Below are 19,184 nucleotides of genomic sequence, written 5' to 3'. Positions count from 1 at the left end.
CCCCCCCACACACACACACCAACACACCACGCACCAACACACACACACCTTCAGGTAAAAGTCTGGAAGAAGTAGCAGTGCATGAATTTAGCCATTTGTTGTGTTTATTTGTAGTTTTTTCCTGGTGTTATCACTGAGATGGAAGCTAAGCTAACCCAGCTAGGACCCTGAGGCTACTCCCATTACCCAGCATGCTCCTGGGTGTCTGATGCCCAGTCACAGAAAAGACGGGTGAAATCAGCAGACGTCTTCATGGAGACCCGGATCCATTGTGCTTCAGGATCAAGCTGCACCTGAGGGTGCAGGACAGAAAGCAGAACTCTGGGGGGGATCAAGGCCTTAGGGGGGTCATTTAGATCATTTTGCTCCCTGACTCTTTTTCTTGTTCAGCATCTACTTTTAAAAAAACTGACTGTATTCCTCCCACCTGCAGATGCACCGTGCCCCCCCCCCCCCCCCCTTACCACGAGGGCCTCTATGTGTGTGCTGACAGCCTGGCAGGTGCCCCCAGGTGCCCCCCCCGTCACTCAACATCACACAAACCCTCCTCCTCATCTGTCCTGACAAACTCATTTGGAGTCACAATACCCGTTGAAATACTAAATTAATGTTCAAGCACAAAAAGGTTTTTAAACAAAAGCTTTTTATTTACATGTTGCAGAAAATAAAATAAAAAAGGAGGCACATCATTATTTTCCCTTTGAACAGAATAGTTCATTAAAACGGTCACAACATCCAAATAAATGAGATTCAGACGGTAAAATGACGACATTGGGAGCTTTTGTTTTGGTCACGTTTTAAAGTGGTCGACGAGGTCTCTCAGCGCCGCAGTGCCCCACACAGACAGCTGTCCCAACACACACACACACACGCATGTATGGTGAGGAATGACACACACACACACACACGTATGTATGGTGAGGAATGACACACACACACACACACACACACACACACAACACGCCCAAGCAGCTGCAACATGGCCCGAGTCCCGGACCGGCCGGCACCGATGGAGCTTCCTGGGAATTAACTGGATGTCCAGCTGCCCTCAAAAGCACACACACACGCACACACGCACACACGCACGCACACACACACGCACACACACGCGCCAGGACGCGCACACATCAGATCCCAGATCAGCCGACACACTAAATCTACCTTCGGGGGGTCCTGGAAGAAGGCCCCGAAGGAGGAGTCCATTTTTACAAAAAGCAACAGAACTCGGGTTCCGTCGCACCGCGGCAGCATTGAAGTATTTAAAGTCCTCCGGGGGGGGGGGGGGGGGGGGGGGGGGGGGGGTTAAAGCTCCTCCCACGCCTACGAGGCGGCACGGCACCCGGAGGCGCCGTGCTTGTGCAGCAGGGACATGCGGCTGAAGGTGCGCGAGCAGGAGCCACACTGGTACTTCTTCACCTCCGAGTGGGTCTGCAGGTGGGCGCGCAGGTTGGAGCGGTCGGCGAAGGCCCGGTTACAGTGTTGGCACGCGAAGGGGCGCTCGCCTGGGGGGGGGGGGGAGGAGACAAGAAGAAGAAGAAGATGATGATGATGATGATGGAGAAGAGCGGCGAGCGCACAGAACGACCTGCAGACGACTAACAAAAGAGCGAGAACGGCCCCGACCCGACTCGCATTGTGAGGCCGGGACGTTGGCTCACACGTCAGGAGACGGCCATGAATATCAATGAGCTTGTAAATCACTGGGATTGCTCACTCCGCGCGTGTGTGTGTGTGTGTGTGTGTGTGTGTGTGTGTGTGTGTGTGTGTGTGTGTGTGTGTGTGTGTGTGTGTGTGTGTGTGTGGGGGGGGGGGGGGTTGCGTACCTGTGTGCGTGCGGATGTGTCCTCGGAGCAGCCACGGCCTGGAGAAGGCCTTGCCGCAGGTGGTGCACACGCAGGGCAGCGTGTGAGAGCGGATGTGCATCTTCAGGGCGCCCAGGCTGCTGTACTCCTTGGGGCAGTGTTTGCAGTGGAAGGCCGGACGGGCGCAGACCTCGGCGGGGGGGGGCGACTGCGTCTGCGGAGCGCAGTGGGACGCCTGGTGGTGGGACGCCTGGTGGTGGGACGCCTGGTGGTGGGACGCCTGGTGGTGGGACAGCGCCGAGAGGCTGGTGTAGCTGTTGCTGCAGTGCAGACAGCGGTAGAGGTGCTGGATGGCGTCCGGGCTGGGGGGGTCTGAGGTGCGCCCCCCATCCTCCTCCTCCTCCTCCTCCTCCTCCTCCTCGCTGCTGGTGCTGGACGGAGAGCTGCTGAGATCCAGAGGGCCGAGCGGCGACGGGGAGGCGGGCGTGATCGGGGAGAGCGGCGCGGGCAAGGTGTCCGTGAAGAACGGGTCGGCGGGGTGGCACCTCAGGGCCAAGCTGCCGTTCTGCGTCGGGAGCTCCGCTTGTGCAAAGCATTCTGGGACAAAAGCTGAAACACAGGGAGGGTAAGAAGGGAAGTCAGATTGGGGTTGCAGCAGGATCATCTTAATAAAAGCGTTACGGCCCCGGATCCATCAGGGCTGCTCAGACCACCACGGAGCCCAGATCCACATGCGGGATCAACACGTCACACACGTGACCACAGCTGCAGCCACTCCACTCAATCAGCAGACCTACCGGCTTGGCTCTGCAGGAGGCTCTCCCTGTAGAGGGGCTTCCTGCTGGGGAAGGACTTCTTGACCAGGAAGGAGCGAGGCATGTCGAGAGGGAGTCCGAGCTGCTGCGGGAGGAGAGAGCGACACGAGCGGGTAGAATGTCTCTGGTCGCGGAGTCGCCTCCTCATATAGTAACCCGAGGGGAGAAGCAGCGGGGTGTGTGTGTGTGTGGGGGGGGGGGGGGCGTGTCTCCGCCCAGCGACACGCCCTCGCGCGTCACGGTGCCCCCCCCCCTCGCAGGTGACCTGTGCCCGAAGCTGTGCGCGCGGATCTAATTGTGCATTTCACGGCTTCTGATGGCTCACTGCTGCTGCAGGAGCACGCGCATTGTTTTGAAAAGTGATCAGGTTGTTGTTGTTGTTGTTGTTGTTGTTGTTTTTACCTAAACGATGCACAAGAATGCGATTTTTTCAAAGGAGAAGGCAGCAAAATAGATAAAAGTACTATTTTACATTTATTGTTGTAAGTCTCGTGCGTGTCACGTGACTCCGCGTCCATTCCTTCTGTCGGCTCGCGAGCTACACGCGCGCGCGTGATTCTACACGCACGTGAAAAGTCAAGATTTAGGAGTAAAGTGTGAATACACATTTTATTTTTCAGATGTGTCCATCTGCGCCTGCGCCGAGAGGCTTTTACGCACCTCCTGCTCCTGGTGAGGAGGTGACTGACCAGGAGGAGAATCACCAGGAGGAGAATCACCAGGAGGAGAATCACCAGGAGGAGAATCACCAGGAGGAGACTGACCAGGAGGAGAATCACCAGGAGGAGACTGACCAGGAGGAGAATCACCAGGAGAATCACCAGGAGGAGAATCACCAGGAGGAGAATCACCAGGAGGAGAATCACCAGGAGGAGACTGACCAGGAGGTGACTGACCAGGAGGAGAATCACCAGGAGGAGACTGACCAGGAGAATCACCAGGAGGAGACTGACCAGGAGGAGAATCACCAGGAGGAGAATCACCAGGAGGAGACTGACCAGGAGGAGAATCACCAGGAGGAGAATCACCAGGAGGAGAATCACCAGGAGGAGACTGACCAGGAGGAGACTGACCAGGAGGAGAATCACCAGGAGGAGACTGACCAGGAGAATCACCAGGAGGAGACTGACCAGGAGGAGAATCACCAGGAGGTGACTGACCAGGAGGAGACTGACCAGGAGGAGAATCACCAGGAGGTGACTGACCAGGAGAAGACTGACCAGGAGGAGAATCACCAGGAGGTGACTGACCAGGAAGAGACTGACCAGGATGTGACTGACCAGGAGGAGACTGACCAGGATGTGACTGACCAGGAGGAGACTGACCAGGAGGAGACTGACCAGGAGGAGAATCACCAGGAGGAGACTGACCAGGAGGTGACTGACCAGGAGGAGACTGACCAGGAGGAGAATCACCAGGAGGAGACTGACCAGGAGAATCACCAGGAGGTGACTGACCAGGAGGAGACTGACCAGGAGGAGAATCACCAGGAGGAGACTGACCAGGAGGTGACTGACCAGGAGGAGACTGACCAGGAGGAGACTGACCAGGAGGAGAATCACCAGGAGGAGACTGACCAGGAGGAGAATCACCAGGAGGAGAATCACCAGGAGGTGACTGACCAGGAGGAGAATCACCAGGAGGAGACTGACCAGGAGGTGACTGACCAGGAGGTGACTGACCAGGAGGAGACTGACCAGGAGGAGAATCACCAGGAGGAGAATCACCAGGAGGTGCAGCAGACAAACGCTCCGTGATCCTCACGCACCAAACAGAGCGCGCCTCGTGACCGCGCGTCTCGAGCGGACCGGAACGACGTGTAACGTTCAGCCGGGCGGTGTCCCGGTGGAGCGCGTGCCTTTTCAGGTGGCGTGCACGTGAAATGCACCGACCCCCCGGGTAGAAGAAGGGGCGTCACGTGCTTTAGTTTCTTTTTCTTTTTGTGCGTAATTAAAACCTCACAAATGTACCTTTTTAATAATCTGTATAATTATGATGTGCATTAGTTACAATAATGAATTAGAAAGTAATAAAAGTATATAAGATTTTATTTTCTCTTTTTGTCCAAATATTCTTCATGAACTTCTTTTACAGTTAAGATTATTTGCTTTATGATTGTATTACTTTTTATTTGTTTTATTTTATATTATGCACTGGTGTTAGAATTACTTCTTCTACACTTTATATTGTATTTACTTTATTAATTTACTTTACTGCTGTTGTATTTTGCATTTGTTGTTGTCATTCTATTGTTCACATGTGTTTCTATTTATATTCTATTGTTTTTGTTGTTGTTATTCTTCTGCTTTTCATCTCAATCTGGCACAATAACTTCTTTGGGGATGAAAGGAAAGTTCCATCTTATTAAAGTCAAAGTGGCCTTCAGCCCGCTGGCCGGTGGGGGCGTGGTCACGTGATTTGAAACCGACCATCCGGTGGCGGAACATTCCTCAGGAATGCGTCTCCACCGGAGCTCTTTAGCATCGCAAAGGGACGGAACGCTCCTCGGTGGCTGGCTGAGTGCCGTGTGTGTGTGTGTGTGTGTGTGTGTGTGTGTGTGTGTGTGTGTGTGTGTGTGCGCGTGCGCGTGCGGGGCTTAATGTATGCACCTGTCCAAGGGGCGCCATTGTCGCGGCATGCCCGAGAGTTCACACGTCGTTAGCGGGCTCGTTGACGCCGACGCCACGTAGACTGGAGGTCACGAGGGCAGGAAGACACACACACACACACAGACACACAAAGACAGGGACACAGACACACAAAGACACACAAAGACACACACAGAGACATAAAGACAGGGACACACACACAGACACACACACAGACACACAAAGACACACATAGAGACACAAAGACACACACAGAGACACAGGGACACAAAGACACACACACACACAGGGACACAAAGACACACACAGAGACATAAAGACACACACACAGAGACACAAAGACACACACACAGGGACACAAAGACACACACAGAGACATAAAGACACACACACACAGAGACACAAAGACACACACACACAGAGACACAAAGACACACACACACAGGGACACAAAGACAGACACAGAGACACACACAGGGACACAAAGACACACACAGAGACATAAAGACACACACACACAGAGAAACAAAGACACACACACACAGGGACACAAAGACAGACACAGAGAGACACAAAGACACACACAGAGACACACACAGGGACACAAAGACAGACACACACAGGGACACAAAGACACACACACAGGGACACAAAGACAGACACAGGGACACAGAGAGACACAAAGACACACACAGAGACACACACAGGGACACAAAGACAGACACAGGGACACAGAGACAGACACAGGGGCACAAAGACACACACAGAGACACACACAGGGACACAAAGACAGACACAGGGACACAAAGACACACACACAGGGACACAAAGACAGACACACAACGACACACACAGAGAAACACACAGGGACACAGAGACAGACACAGGGGCACAAAGACAGACACACAACGACACACACACACACAGGGACACAAAGACAGACACACAACGACACACACAGAGACACACACACACAGGGACACAGAGACAGACACAGGGGCACAAAGACAGGGACACAAAGACACACACACAGGGACACAAAGACAGACACACAACGACACACACAGAGACACACACAGGGACACAGAGACAGACACAGGGACACAGAGACAGACACACAACGACACACACAGAGACACACAAAGACACACAGGGACACAAAGACACACACAGAGACACAGGGACACAGAGAGACACACACACACACACACACACACACAAAGACACACACACACACGTGAAGTAACCCGAGTTGTGGTGCCTGAGGAGACACAAATGTTGGAGAGCTTAAAGAGGTGAACGTTTAGACAGGTGGTTCTTAGAGCTGCTGAGATTTATGTAAAAATGTGTTATTATTATTATTATCATTATTGTTGTTATTTCATGGCTCAAAACACCATCTAGTGTTTTTAAATCTTTCAAGGTGGAAATATAAAAACATCTGCTGTCTCCTTTCTGTGGAGCTTTAAACACCTTTAACCCAAACTCTGTATTTTATTGTCTGGTATTGTTTGTGTATTGTTTGTGAATTGTTTGTGTATTGTTTGTGTATTGTTTGTGAATTGTTTGTGAATTGTTTGTGAATTGTTTGTGAATTGTGATGATAATTTACACATTTACAGCGTGTAAAATAAGTATATTTATAAAGAAGATATCGACATTAAATGTTCACCAGATGTCGGTCACAACACAAATGAAACCAAAACAATAAGTTCAGAGATTAAGTTATGTGAAATAAAATGGAATATGACAGGGGAAAAGTATTATATATATATATATATATATATATACATATACATATATATATATATATATATACATATACATATATATATATATATATATATATATATATATATATATATATACATATACATATATATATACACATATATATATATATACATATACACATATATATATATATATATATGTATATATGTATGTATAACTCAAGTGGGCGTGGCTTCATCTCTCAGACCTGCAGGTGAAGACATTTGCATTAGTGTGTGTCCTTATGATGTTGTGAGCATGGACAGAAACATAAAGACAAAAGTAAACATCCACCTGACACACACACACACACACACACACACACTGGAGGAGGCTGTAAAAAGGAAAACAGCTGATCACACACTGTGGATGTGTTGTTTGACCTCGTGACACACGGAGGCCGAGGAGGCGTTCCTCTGCTCACAACAGATGTTCTCTCGGTTCCCTCAGAGGGAGAACATCTAAAGAACCTTCATTCAGGTTTCTATCAGATCGTCTGGTAAAAGAAAACGTGTCTCTGAGATCACTGGGATGTCTCCACAAATATGTTACCTCTTGTTTATTTATAACGTGATGCGTTTATGTTATATAAAGTTAAATAAAACAAAATGATCTCTAAATGTATTGTGATCCTTTAGTTGTCCTCAAAGACTGAGTCTGACCTTCAGTGAAAACAGTCTTTTATGTCACATTCAGACCTGCAGTTCACCCTTAGAGCCACACGAGGGCGCCCGAACGCTCACCTTGTTGTGATGATATTTAGGATTCTTTATTTTCATTGATTTTAATATTATTAGACTGATGAGATCATCAAGTTGAACAGCCATAGTTTCTGGAAAGATTTTGTTGTATTTAATCGATTTGTTAATGTGTCTTTTAGTTTTAATGTGTTATTATTATTATTTTTGGTTGGTGTTTTTGAATGTTTTCATGTATTTGTGTGATTTATGTTTTCATGATTTCATGTCTCTTAGAGGATGATCTCATGTCTCTTAGAGGATGATTTCATTTCTCTTAAAGGATGATCTAATTTCTCTTGGAGGATGATCTCATGTCTCTTAAAGGATGATTTCATTTCTCTTAAAGGATGATCTCATGTCTCTTAGAGGATGATCTAATTTCTCTTAGAGGATGATTTCATGTCTCTTAGAGGATGATCTCATTTCTCTTAGAGGATGATCTCATGTCTCTTAGAGGATGATTTCATTTCTCTTAGAGGATGATTTCATTTCTCCTAAAGGATGATCTCATGTGTCTTAGAGGATGATCTCATGTCTCTTAGAGGATGATTTCATGTCTCTTAGAGGATGATCTAATTTCTCTTAGAGGATGATCTCATTTCTCTTAGAGGATGATCTCATGTCTCTTAGAGGATGATTTCATGTCTCTTAGAGGATGATCTAATTTCTCTTAAAGGATGATCTCATTTCTCTTAGAGCATGATTTCATGTCTCTTAGAGGATGATTTCATGTCTCTTAGAGGATGATCTAATTTCTCTTAAAGGATGATCTCATTTATCTTAGAGGATGATTTCATGTCTCTTAGAGGATGATTTCATTTCTCTTAAAGGATGATCTCATTTCTCTTAGAGGATGATTTCATTTCTCTTAAAGGATGATCTCATTTCTCTTAGAGGATGATCTCATTTCTCTTAGAGGATGATCTCATGTGTCTTAGAGGATGATTTCATTTCTCTTAGAGGATGCTTTCATTTCTCCTAAAGGATGATCTCATGTGTCTTAGAGGATGATCTCATGTCTCTTAGAGGATGATTTCATGTCTCTTAGAGGATGATCTCATGTGTCTTAGAGGATGATTTCATTTCTCTTAGAGGATGCTTTCATTTCTCCTAAAGGATGATCTCATGTGTCTTAGAGGATGATTTCATTTCTCTTAGAGGATGCTTTCATTTCTCCTAAAGGATGATCTCATGTGTCTTAGAGGATGATCTCATGTCTCTTAGAGGATGATTTCATGTCTCTTAAAGGATGATCTCATGTCTCTTAGAGGATGATTTCATGTCTCTTAGAGGATGATCTCATTTCTCTTAAAGGATGTTCTCATTTCTCTTAGAGGATGATCTCATTTCTCTTAGAGGATGATCTCATGTGTCTTAGAGGATGATTTCATTTCTCTTAGAGGATGCTTTCATTTCTCCTAAAGGATGATCTCATGTCTCTTAAAGGATGATCTCATTTCTCTTAGAGAATGATTTCATGTCTCTTAGAGGATGATTTCATGTCTCTTAGAGGATGATCTAATTTCTCTTAAAGGATGATCTCATTTCTCTTAGAGGATGATTTCATGTCTCTTAGAGGATGATCTAATTTCTCTTAAAGGATGATCTCATATCTCTTAGAGGATGATCTAATTTCTCTTAGAGGATGATCTAATTTCTCTTGGAGGATGATCTCATGTCTCTTAGAGGATGATTTAATTTCTCTTAGAGAATGATCTCATTTCTCTTAAAGGATGATCTCATTTCTCTTAAAGGATGATCTCATTTCTCTTAGAGAATGATCTCATTTCTCTTAAAGGATGATCTCATGTCTCTTAAAGGATGATCTCATTTCTCTTAGAGGATGATCTCATGTCTCTTAGAGGATGATCTAATTTCTCTTAGAGGATGATCTAATTTCTCTTAGAGGATGATTTCATTTCTCTTAGAGGATGATCTAATTTCTCTTAGAGGATGATTTCATTTCTCTTAGAGGATGATTTCATGTCTCTTAGAGGATGATCTAATTTCTCTTAAAGGATGATCTAATTTCTCTTAGAGGATGATTTCATGTCTCTTAGAGGATGATCTAATTTCTCTTAAAGGATGATCTAATTTCTCTTAGAGGATGATTTCATTTCTCTTAGAGGATGATCTAATTTCTCTTAGAGGATGATCTAATTTCTCTTGGAGGATGATCTCATGTCTCTTAGAGGATGATCTAATTTCTCTTAAAGGATGATCTCATTTCTCTTAGAGGATGACTTCATGTCTCTTAGAGGATGATCTAATTTCTCTTAAAGGATGATCTAATTTCTCTTAGAGGATGATCTCATGTCTCTTAGAGGATGATTTAATTTCTCTTAGAGGATGATTTTATGTCTCTTAGAGGATGATCTTATTTCTCTTAGAGGATGATCTCATTTCTCTTAGAGGATGATTTCATTTCTCTTAGAGGATGATCTAATTTCTCTTAAAGGATGATCTCATGTATCTTAAAGGATGATCTAATTTCTCTTGGAGGATGATCTCATGTCTCTTAGAGGATGTTTTAATTTCTCTTAGAGGATGATCTCATTTCTCTTAAAGGATGATCTCATTTCTCTTAGAGAATGATCTCATTTCTCTTAAAGGATGATCTCATGTCTCTTAAAGGATGATCTCATTTCTCTTAGAGGATGATCTCATGTCTCTTAGAGGATGATTTCATTTCTCTTAGAGAATGATCTCATTTCTCTTAAAGGATGATCTCATGTCTCTTAAAGGATGATCTCATTTCTCTTAGAGGATGATCTCATTTCTCTTAGAGGATGATCTCATTTCTCTTAGAGGATGATTTCATTTCTCCTAAAGATGATCTCATTTCTCTTAGAGGATGATCTAATTTCTCTTAGAGGATGATCTCATTTCTCTTAGAGGATGATCTCATGTCTCTTAGAGGATGATCTCATTTCTCTTAGAGGATGATCTCATTTCTCTTAGAGGATGATCTCATGTCTCTTAGAGGATGATCTAATTTCTCTTAGAGGATGATCTAATTTCTCTTAGAGGATGATTTCATTTCTCTTAGAGGATGATCTAATTTCTCTTAGAGGATGATTTCATTTCTCTTAGAGGATGATTTCATGTCTCTTAGAGGATGATCTAATTTCTCTTAAAGGATGATCTAATTTCTCTTAGAGGATGATTTCATGTCTCTTAGAGGATGATCTAATTTCTCTTAAAGGATGATCTAATTTCTCTTAGAGGATGATTTCATTTCTCTTAGAGGATGATCTAATTTCTCTTAGAGGATGATCTCATATCTCTTAGAGGATGATCTAATTTCTCTTAAAGGATGATCTAATTTCTCTTGGAGGATGATCTCATGTCTCTTAGAGGATGATCTAATTTCTCTTAAAGGATGATCTCATTTCTCTTAGAGGATGACTTCATGTCTCTTAGAGGATGATCTAATTTCTCTTAAAGGATGATCTAATTTCTCTTAGAGGATGATCTCATGTCTCTTAGAGGATGATTTAATTTCTCTTAGAGGATGATTTTATGTCTCTTAGAGGATGATCTTATTTCTCTTAGAGGATGATCTCATTTCTCTTAGAGGATGATTTCATTTCTCTTAGAGGATGATCTAATTTCTCTTAAAGGATGATCTCATGTATCTTAGAGGATGATTTAATTTCTCTTAGAGGATGATTTTATGTCTCTTAGAGGATGATCTCATTTCTCTTAGAGGATGATCTCATTTCTCTTAGAGGATGATTTCATTTCTCTTAGAGGATGATTTCATGTCTTTTAGAAGATGATTTCATGTCTCTTAGAGGATGATTTCATTTCTCTTAGAGGATGATTTCATTTCTCTTAAAGGATGATCTCATGTATCTTAGAGGATGATTTCATTTCTCTTAGACGATGATTTCATTTCTCTTAGAGGATGATTTCATTTCTCTTAAAGGATGATCTCATGTATCTTAGAGGATGATTTCATTTCTCTTAGACGATGATTTCATTTCTCTTAGACGATGATTTCATTTCTCTTAGAGGATGATTTCATTTCTCTTAAAGGATGATCTCATTTCTCTTAGAGGATGATCTCATTTCTCTTAAAGGATGATCTCATGTCTCTTAGAGGATGATCTCATTTCTCTTAGAGGATGATCTCATTTCTCTTAGAGGATGATTTCATGTCTCTTAGAGGATGATCTCATTTCTCTTAGAGGATGATCTCGTTTCTCTTTGTGTCAAAGCTCTTGAAGTGGACGTCCTGAAGCCGACCCCTGAACACCTGGTTGTGTGTCTGTTGTGTAGCTCGAGTGCAGCTTGAAGTGCGCTTTGCATCTCAAAAGCTTGTCTGAAGGCCTCCGGAGCACCGCTGAGTCAGCAGCTGATGGGGAGATGTTTCCTTTGTCTGCTTCTGGAGCGGGTCAGACGATGCACGTGTGTGTGTGTGTGTGTGTGTGTGTGTGTGTGTGTGTGTGTGTGTGTGTGTGTTGCTCTATAGTTCAGAGGTCCGTAAACTCCGCAGGGAGGAAGATAAGATTATCCCACTGGAATGCTGCACTGCTTGTATGGACAACACACACACACACACACATACACACACACACATACACACATACACACACACACATACACACACACACACACACACACTGTAGTCTGTGCACACTCACGTGTTTTCAGGTGAAAATCCATCTTGATTACGGACACTTGGAGACGAGCAGACGTGACCCTAAAGATACGTATATATGTATATATATACACATATACATATATATATATATATGTATATGTATATATATACATATATATATACATTTACTTATATATATATATATACATATATATATATATATTTATACGTATAAATATATATATGTATATATACATATATATATATATACATATATATATATATATATACATATATATATATATATATATGTATATATATATACGTATAAATATATATATATACATATATATATATACATATATATATATATGTATATATACATATATATATATGTATATATATATGTATATATACATATATATATATATATATATACGTATAAATATATATATATACATATATATATACATATATATATATGTATATATACATATATATATATATATACATATATATATATATATATGTATATATATATACGTATAAATATATATATATACATATATATATATACATATATATATATGTATATATACATATATATATATATGTATATATATGTATATATACATATATATATATATATATATATATATATACGTATAAATATATATGTATGTATATGCTTGTTTCCTGAGGTTTAAATAACTGGCGATCGAATGTTTTGAATGAATCCGTCAACAACAGATAATTATTGTCTCATGATTTTATTTGTTTGGGCTCGAAGGTCAAAACAAACAAATGACGGAGTCACTCACGTGGAAAAAAATTCTATTATTATTTTCAGTGTTTGTGTGTGTTCTTGTGCATGTGTGTGTGTGTGTGTGTGTGTTCTTGTGCGTGTTAGTGTGTGTGTGCGTGTGTGTGTGTTCTTGTGCGTGTTAGTGTGTGTGTGCGTGTGTGTGTGTTCTTGTGCGTGTTAGTGTGTGTGTGCGTGTGTGTGTGTTCTTGTTCGTGTTAGTGTGTGTGTGCGTGTGTGTGTGTTCTTGTTCGTGTTAGTGTGTGTGTGCGTGTGTGTGTGTTGTTGTGCGTGTTAGTGTGTGTGTGCGTGTGTGTGTGTTCTTGTGCGTGTTAGTGTGTGTGTGCGTGTGTGTGTGTTCTTGTGCGTGTTAGTGTGTGTGTGCGTGTGTGTGTGTTCTTGTGCATGTGTGTGTGTGTGTGTGTGTGTTCTTGTGCGTGTTAGTGTGTGTGTGCGTGTGTGTGTGTTCTTGTGCGTGTTAGTGTGTGTGTGCGTGTGTGTGTGTTGTTGTGCGTGTTAGTGTGTGTGTGCGTGTGTGTGTGTTCTTGTGCGTGTTAGTGTGTGTGTGCGTGTGTGTGTGTTCTTGTGCGTGTTAGTGTGTGTGTGCGTGTGTGTGTGTTGTTGTGCGTGTTAGTGTGTGTGTGCGTGTGTGTGTGTTCTTGTGCGTGTTAGTGTGTGTGTGCGTGTGTGTGTGTTCTTGTTCGTGTTAGTGTGTGTGTGTGTGTGTGTGTTCTTGTGCGTGTTAGTGTGTGTGTGCGTGTGTGTGTGTTCTTGTGCGTGTTAGTGTGTGTGTGCGTGTGTGTGTGTTGTTGTGCGTGTTAGTGTGTGTGTGCGTGTGTGTGTGTTCTTGTGCGTGTTAGTGTGTGTGTGCGTGTGTGTGTGTTCTTGTTCGTGTTAGTGTGTGTGTGCGTGTGTGTGTGTTGTTGTGCGTGTTAGTGTGTGTGTGCGTGTGTGTCTTTGTGCTCGAAGAGATATTAGGTCAATATTTTGAGATTTCTGATAGTTTCTCATAATCTTGACACATGAAGTCATTATTTAGTTTTTAGATGATTTCTCATAATTCTGAAATGGTTTGTCATTATTTTGTATAATAGTTTATTATGATTTTCACTTCTTGTGTCATAAATGGACTTTCAAGGGGTCACTTTTGGGGTCAAGAAAAAAATTAACTACGAGGTGGCGCCACCAGCTGGTCACGTGGTGAACTGATCTACAGAGAGAGAGATGAGCCACAAGGGGGCGACACACACCACGTCCACACACACACACACACACACACACACACACACGCACACACACACACACACACCCACACACACACGCACACACGCACACACACACACGCACACACACATACGCACACACACACGCACACACACACGCACACACACACACGCACACACACATACGCACACACACACGCACACACACACACGCACGCACACACGCACACACACACGCACACACACACACATGCACATGCTGTGACCTCAAAGATTGAGTTCCATTAAATCCTAAAACCTGCACGTCATGGGCTAATTAAAGACTGATGAATGTGTGTGTGTGTGTGTGTGTGTGTGTGTGTGTGTGTGTGTGTGGGTGTGTGTGTGGGTGTGTGTGTGTGTGTGTGTGTGTTCTGAAGCTCCACCAGTTTTCTTTTCCTTCTTTATACATATATATGTATATACATATATACATATAAATGTATATACATATATATGTATATACGTATATATGTATATATGTAAATATGACAATCATAGACACGTTTCTACTGCAGAATTTTAATTTTTTGAATGTTTAATAATTCTCAATTAATTATTATTACGCTATACACTTAAAAACTCTTCATTCACTCCAACACGTGCAATATTAATATCACTACACTGTGGAAATAAACAGATTTATTCTGCCTGTGTGTACATATTATTGTATTATTCCGTTTATTTACGTTTTTATTTACTGTTTAATGTGACATCTTACTAAATAAACAGATTATATTTCGGTGTAACGTTCATGTTCGGAATAACAAAACAGAATATTGTTTCCCATAAAGACCCAAAAGGAGTGGAGATGCCGGGGATTGAACCCGGGGCCTCATACATGCAAAGCATGCGCTCTACCACTGAGCTACATCCCCTGTGTACTTGCAACGTCATGACGTCCTGTATTTGAGTGCTGGAGTTGCGCAACACTCCCGAGTCTCGACCTTTAGCCCGGTTTCAGCTCGCACGAAGGCGAGTTATGTCGCTTTGTAACGGGTTAAAAACACCTCTAAGGCCTCTTGCGGTGTGTAACGTGTGTGTGAGCAGCTCAGTGCTCCTCTTCGTCTTCTTCGTCCTCTTTGTCCTCCAGTCTGCAGGTCATGTTTTTGGGCCCGAGGGGCTCCTCGTTGATCAGCTCAGTAGGACACAAGTGGCCCCTAGATGAGTTAGTTCTCATCACCTGGTGCACCTTTTATTTTTTAAATAGCCTCCCCTCGTTATGTGTTACATAACGTCCTTTTGGGGGTGGGGGGTGGGGGTGGGGGGGGGGGGGGGTGGGGGGGGGGTCTGGAGAGCACAGACTGTCCTGCCCTGTCTTTATTTACACAGGCTTTGCCAAGGACTCCTCTTCCAGGGCAGCGTTGGCCTTGTAGGGACCTGAACCACGGGGGGGCATGCACGGGCATGTTGCTGCTGCTGCTGCTGCTGCTGCTTCTTCTTCTTCTTCTGGTTGATGACAGATCTGTAGTTAGGTGACCCACCATGTTGAGTCGGGACCGGTCCGAGGGGGTCTGGGGGGGTTATCTCGGGACAGGAGGGTGCTGCAGAGGGCAGGATGTTCAGACAGGAAATATGAGCTGCACAGAGAAATTCTTTATCGGAGGCCACAGACCTCCAGACGGATCCAGACCGGGCCGAGGGCTTTTTAAAGTGCAGATAAGGAATATATATAAATATATAAATGCAGAAGAATGACCCCCGTGACTGATAGTTACACATTATTTTACTTGTTTACCAGAAGCTTTAACAACTTATTCTCGCTCTGGGGAATTTAATCGGCAGATCCCTAATTTTTTAAAACACAAGTTGACACATTCAGTAAAAAAAATCCCCAAATATTCAGTTATCCAAACAGAAAACACAGATTGTATTCATTATTATTTGCTTCAAATATGCTTTAAAACGCTCAATAGATTATACAAAGAGTTGCCGATTGATTTCCAGTCGTTTTAACTTCTCGATAATCAACTAATAGCTCAGGTCTATTTATAAATATCACGTGTTTTTTACTGTAAAACCGCAATCTGGAGAAAGAAAAGTTAATAGTACGAAGCCTGCAGCATTAAAAACTCATATTTTGCATCAGTTGAATTGACAATTGAGCTTTTTACATGTTTAATTGTTTCCCATATTCCCCTGTGAGATTCATAAATCTTAATATTTCAGGTTTGTGTTTTGCAGAAAGTTATCAAAAGGTGGATTTTTGTAGATTTAGATCTCTTTACCGGTGTTTTAAAAAAAAAGGAATAGTCTGACATTTAGTGAACTATTCGTGAGAATAATAATAACTCCAAGAACTCATCGACTGGTTGTTCACAATTTTTTGGGCAGGTCTGAACACGTGACTCTTATCGCCTGCCAGCAGCCAGCTGAGAGAAGAGGCACCCGGAGAAAGAACGGCTGCAGCGAAAAGGAGGATCAAGTGTCGTAAAATATAAATAAATTAAAAAAAGAGACCCGTCATTTCCGGTATCCTCTTTTGGAAAAACGTATTAATATTTTTAAAATAAACACAGAAGAACAGCCGTCAGTTTGTGGACTATAAAAAAAAAAAAAAAGATGGCGGACGGCCAAAACGCCGAAAAGTAAGTTTTGTCGGCGTTTTGGCCGTCCGCCATCTTTGTTTTTTTCGTAACCGGAAGCGAAAAGAGAGGGCGGAGCTATAAAAAAAAAAGACCGAACACCTTGTAGCCCCGCCCTAAAGCATACCCCTGCTTTTATGGTCTGTTTGACTCTAAGTGGGCCAGTGAGGCCTCCTCGTATGTGTCCTGGTACGGAGTCTCGTCGGAGAGTGACGTCACTTAACGCCACCTTTGGGGTGCGTCCCCATTCGGTCTCATGTTCAAACTGGGACACTCTCCGACCTGCAAAGGTGTCTTAAAAGAGAAACGTTTGTGTGATTGGAGGTACATTTCAAACATATAATTCACTACATTTTCTTTTCCAAAATAAGGTCACATGGTGGTCCACCATTAGGGGGGGGGGCGGGGGGGGGGGGGGGGCTTCCCCGCTCTGTAAATGAATGGATATGATTGGACATTCAAATATATCAGATTGTATGTGATTCGGCCACAAAGAAGGCGACGCGTGGACAAAACCTTCACTCTTTATGTTTTTATTCTCTCTCTTTTTCATAGAGTTGTTCGTCGAGCGACGCGCTCGAGGAGGAGATGTCGAAAACCAACCGACAAACAAGATACCTGTTTCAAGTGCCAACACACGCACACACACACACACACACACACGCACACACAAGCCAGACTTCTGAGTCAACTCGACCACTCCCAGGTCGGGAACCAACAACTAAATAGCTGTGTTTACAATGCAGGTTTTAGATTGAAGAGAGAGAGAGAGAGAGAGAGAGAGAGAGAGAGAGCCGTGACCTTTCACCTCTTTCCCTCAGCAGCTTTTGGGAAACTGTGTGAATCCAGTGAAGCTCAGATCTTAGAGGACATTGAACTGAAGGGTCACGACTGCACACGTCTGGCACTTTGTGCACGACTGTAGTCCGAGAGCACAAAACATCAACACGGACGCACACACTGTGAGTGTTCCTGTGGGCCGGGGTTGGATATCACCGCGCGTGTGTGTGTGTGTGTGTGTGTGTGTGTGTGTGTTGCTTAGCACCTGGTACACCTGGTAACTGTATCGCCTGAAACCTTACCGCGCTGGACTCTCGCTTCACGCGATGGTCACGTGACATGACGTCCTCAAACCGGCTTGTTTTGACTCCTTATTGACACATTTGTTTATTGCAATTCAACGTGACACAAGAAATCTGACACAAAAGTCACTCGTTTGTTGTTGTTTGTTGTTGTTTTTAAACGCTGCCATTCAAAGTGTCCTACTCGTGAACCACTTATCCAGCACTCGGGCCACCGGGCCAGACACCTCATGTGGCTCATCGATGCGGCATGTCAGCGCATGTCATATCGATTGAGAGAAACACACACCGCACACACACACACACACCACACACACACACACACACACACACACATTGATTCGTCAGCATATTGTTGGAGCGGAGTACATGAGAATATTCACCCGATGCAACATTCCTGTGTGTCAACAAGAGCTTGACACACAGGAATGTTGATTTCTTAAGTTCCCTAAAGAAGGAAATAAAGTGTGTGAACTTCAAACTGTTCACACACACACACACACACACACACACACACACACACACATTCCTACGTGCATGAACACAGGCTTCTAGTTAAGTTCACTTGAGGATTATGCACAACACCCTATAGACTCCAAACAAACATGATCTCTCACCTAGAGAGACACACACACATGCATACATACAAACACACACACACACACACACACTTACACACACACACACACACACTTACACACTAATGTCAACAGTTATCAGTTTGCACAATTCTGCAGACTGCGGACTTTAAAGTGACCACCAGGGGGCCACAGCTCATTGGCTGCTCAAATGCTGCATTCAGAAAGGGCTCGTCTGATTGGCTGATGCAGAATGAGTGGCACATGGAGGTCCCGCCCCAAACCGAGGCGGAACGAAAAGATGGATGATGATGGGGGGGGGGGGGGGGGGGGGGGGGTGAAAGAGCTCTTTTTACAAATGAACATTAAAGTAACATCACTAGCACATATGGATTGTGGACTGTTGGTGTTTAATAATGTAAAAGGTAATATATATATATATATATTAATATATATATATATATATATATATTAATATATATATATATATATATATATATTAATATATATATATATACCATATGCTT

At 43.4% G+C, this 19,184-nt stretch overlaps 1 protein-coding gene and 1 non-coding gene across 2 annotated transcripts; both read right to left on the bottom strand.

The window, feature by feature from the left end:
• Nucleotides 1-1,320: 1,320 nt before the first annotated feature.
• On the bottom strand, nucleotides 1,321-2,681 carry LOC117733806 (protein snail homolog Sna-like). Its single transcript, XM_034537699.1, has 4 exons — nucleotides 2,600-2,681; nucleotides 2,053-2,411; nucleotides 1,824-2,010; nucleotides 1,321-1,502 (listed from the first exon to the last, which is right to left on the bottom strand). Exons 1-4 carry the CDS (start codon nucleotides 2,679-2,681, stop codon nucleotides 1,321-1,323), a joined length of 810 nt encoding a protein of 269 aa, XP_034393590.1.
• A 12,537-nt stretch (nucleotides 2,682-15,218) lies between these two features.
• On the bottom strand, nucleotides 15,219-15,290 carry trnaa-ugc. The gene has a single exon. It is a non-coding gene; the product is annotated as a tRNA-Ala (tRNA).
• Nucleotides 15,291-19,184: the final 3,894 nt, after the last annotated feature.

Source organism: Cyclopterus lumpus, chromosome 7 (assembly GCF_009769545.1).
Source record: "Cyclopterus lumpus isolate fCycLum1 chromosome 7, fCycLum1.pri, whole genome shotgun sequence".
Classification (NCBI taxonomy): Eukaryota; Metazoa; Chordata; class Actinopteri; order Perciformes; family Cyclopteridae; genus Cyclopterus; species Cyclopterus lumpus.
Note: the sequence above shows the minus strand (reverse complement) of the source record. Positions and strands in the feature narration are given on the sequence as shown.

Coding starts and splice junctions, on each gene's coding strand:
- LOC117733806 (XM_034537699.1), bottom strand. CDS start 2,681: ATGCCTCGCTCCTTCCTGGTCAAGAAGTCCTTCCCCAGCAGGAAGCCC. Junction 2,011..2,052: donor ACCAGGCGTCCCACCACCAG/GCGTCCCACCAC, acceptor CCGCAGACGCAG/TCGCCCCCCCCCGCCGAGGT. Junction 1,503..1,823: donor ACACATCCGCACGCACACAG/GTACGCAACCCC, acceptor CCCCCCCCCCAG/GCGAGCGCCCCTTCGCGTGC.